At 38.0% G+C, this 2,876-nt stretch overlaps 1 protein-coding gene across 1 annotated transcript; it reads left to right on the top strand.

Moving 5' to 3' along the window:
* Window positions 1–513: 513 nt before the first annotated feature.
* LOC141480748 (protein hunchback-like) lies at window positions 514–2,322 on the top strand. The gene is made up of 2 exons (XM_074171161.1): window positions 514–754; window positions 850–2,322. The coding sequence occupies exons 1-2, from the start codon at window positions 629–631 to the stop codon at window positions 2,164–2,166; spliced, it is 1,443 nt and encodes a 480-aa protein (XP_074027262.1). The 5' UTR covers window positions 514–628; the 3' UTR covers window positions 2,167–2,322.
* Window positions 2,323–2,876: the final 554 nt, after the last annotated feature.

Raw genomic sequence — 2,876 nt, forward strand, 5'->3', positions numbered from 1 at the left:
TATTTCTACTGTGCTTTCAATTCAAATGTTTGATAATTTTGGTTGTCTAATTTATTACAGTGTTTATTACACGCAACTTCACTTTTTGATCATTGAAAACGATGTTGTGGACGTTTTTCATGTTTTCTGGTGTTACTGCCTCATTTGGACGTCCACTACGTTCTGCATAATCATTGTCTCTACGACCACATTTGTCAGCAAACCACCGTTCGATTGTTCACTTTTTTCACTTTTCAAGCCATTGCTTAGCTTCAACGGTATTTTTTTACATCAAGAAGCAGGTTTGAATTGAAACACGATCCAGTGTTTTGAAAATATCGACATTAGTGTCACAAACTTATGACTGGGGTATCGTTAAATTGCAACAACTTTCTCCTGAAGGCTAGTACTAACTGAAAAACCGATGAATGCAATAACCCTAAAGCCATCTATGTATTACACATATTTTTGAATTTGAAAACATTCAGATTTTTTGTGAAATGCTATTCAACCGTATGTATGTATAATACCCATAACTATCTAACGTTCTGAATCATTTCATAAAACCGGAAAATTTGTTTTCTCATAATTTTTTATCGCGAACAGAAGTTTTTCATGTTATATATTTATAGGTAACATTTTAAGAAAAATGAGAGGTGTAGCTGGCGAAATGACGACTTCTTCTAAACAAGTTCATCCTTCAAGAGTACAGCAGTCTGCAATGGTACAGCCTTCGTCTCCAGTTACGGATTGGCAGCATCATACTATGTTACCTGTAAGTATTTCCATTTGATTGACTGAAGCTATTGCATCCTCATTAGTTTAATTTATTTTTCGATATTTCACTATATTCATTTAATTCGCTTGCAGAATCAAACACCGATGGAGCAATATACAAGAAATGATTCCGGAGTGCCATCTTCTTCGGAAAGTGATAGAAGTGCAGGCCTGTGTTTCTCAGCAGCGACTACAAGTCAATCGACCACGTCCATGCCCACCACGGCATACTACTCCAATCGTATGATCAGTCAGGAACAATCTCCTCAGTACCAGGATAGCCCGCCTCACATGACGTCCAATATGGATCACACACCATTACCATCGCCAAGTTTAGAATCGATGACATCAACAAAAGTCGCGAAAATTGAGGAAGAGAAGTCTTTCCCACCAGTACATATGACAATGGACAATTTGTCTCCAAACCCAAGCGAATGTTCTGCCAAAGAAGATGAGTTCAAGAACGAAAAATACGACAATGACATGGAAGAATATGACAAAGAATTGGGGATCCCCCAGAAAAACTCTAACGGCAAAGTGAAAACCCACAAATGCAAGCATTGCACTTTTGTTGCCACAACCAAATTGTATTTCTGGAAACACATCAAAATGCATATGAAAGACGATAGGATTTTTAAATGTCCCAAATGTCCGTTTGTTACAGAGCTCAAGCACCACCTGAAATATCATATGCGGAACCATGATGATTCCAAGCCCTATAAGTGCTCACAATGCGACTATAGCTGCGTCAATAACTCGATGCTGAACTCTCACAAAAAATCGCATTCCAACATCTACCAATTTCGTTGTGCGAACTGCGAGTACGCTACTAAGTACTGCCACTCCCTCAAACTTCATTTGCGTAAGCTCAAACATAGCCCAGCAATGGTTCTGAATGCAGACGGTACCCTAAATCCTTCGCAGGTTATTGATGTTTATGGTACCAGACGAGGACCTAAGTTGAATCCGCAAAGTCAGAAACCTACTGAAACTACTACTTGGAATCCTGAGCCAATAATACCCTTTCCTTTCAACCCATTGATGCCTTATGCCACTCCTTCAGTTCAAGACCTGTTTCCTGCTCTTTTTCCAATTTTTCCTGATCTTCAGGATCCGAGAGTGTTGAAAAACTTGAAGAGACTAGTACATGAGAGTCCAGGAGCAGCTACAGAGCCGAGCACTTCTCGAATCACAATCCAGGCCGAACCTCACGCTCCACGAGTCACCGAAAATGAAGTTTCAGTGTCCTTCAAGGTCGAGCCACTGTCAAATAATGAATCTTCGAAGGATGAAGAAGATGATGATGAATGTTTCACCACTATGTTCGAAAATGTAGAAGTAGTACTAGGTAAGAATCCTGAAGATGATATTAAGACAGTAACCAGTGTTGGTAACCAAAACAATTGTTAGTTTTGCGATCTCACCTTTGGAGATCCAATAATGTATATCATCCATATGGGTTATCATGGCTTCAATAACCCATTTACGTGCAATATGTGTGGCGAAGAATGCGGAGATAGGCTTGCTTTCTATGTACATTTTGCACAGCAATCCCAAATGTAGTTGCCGTTATTTTTTCTTCTCAAACTGCATTTGCAGTTGTGCAATTTTATTTCTAATGCAAGTACAGAGTTGGTACGTCCCTAATAATTATATTAGCAACTTTGCCATGTCTTATATAGTATTTGTATGTATTTGTAAATCAGCTAAAAGTTAAAATGTCATGAACGCCAGTGTCATAAATCAAATTTTGTCAGTTTGTGAAGTGTACGTTTTTTTTGATAGAAGGCTGATATATTTTTCTACATCATCATTAATGTTTTTTCAATTACACCGTCCAACATTTTTTTTACTAATTTTATTTGTGTTCGTTATAGTTTTATTAATATTTACCATGTTGTTTCCACAACGGTCAACCCTCCCAGAGGTCTAATAGAGGGGCAAGGCATTATATACATCAAGATGTGCCTGAGTCTTGGGGGGAAAATGCTAACGACATACCATTTTTAATACCACACAGTTCTCATTACGTTTTAACCTTTTACCTTACAAAATCTTGATTTGAGTGTTAAATAAATATGTAATCCGTCATTTTGTAGTTACAGCCATCTTGGATTCAC

This window comes from Leptinotarsa decemlineata, unplaced genomic scaffold, assembly GCF_025532065.1.
Source record: "Leptinotarsa decemlineata unplaced genomic scaffold, Ldec_3_MD MMD2_tig00000008_RagTag_RagTag, whole genome shotgun sequence".
In the NCBI taxonomy this organism is placed as follows: Eukaryota; Metazoa; Arthropoda; class Insecta; order Coleoptera; family Chrysomelidae; genus Leptinotarsa; species Leptinotarsa decemlineata.

Excerpts from the sequence above, each read along its gene's own strand:
- LOC141480748 (XM_074171161.1), top strand. The coding sequence starts at position 629 with ATGAGAGGTGTAGCTGGCGAAATGACGACTTCTTCTAAACAAGTTCAT. Across the intron at positions 755-849 it reads AGCATCATACTATGTTACCT|AATCAAACACCGATGGAGCA; the intron begins GTAAGTATTTCC and ends ATTCGCTTGCAG.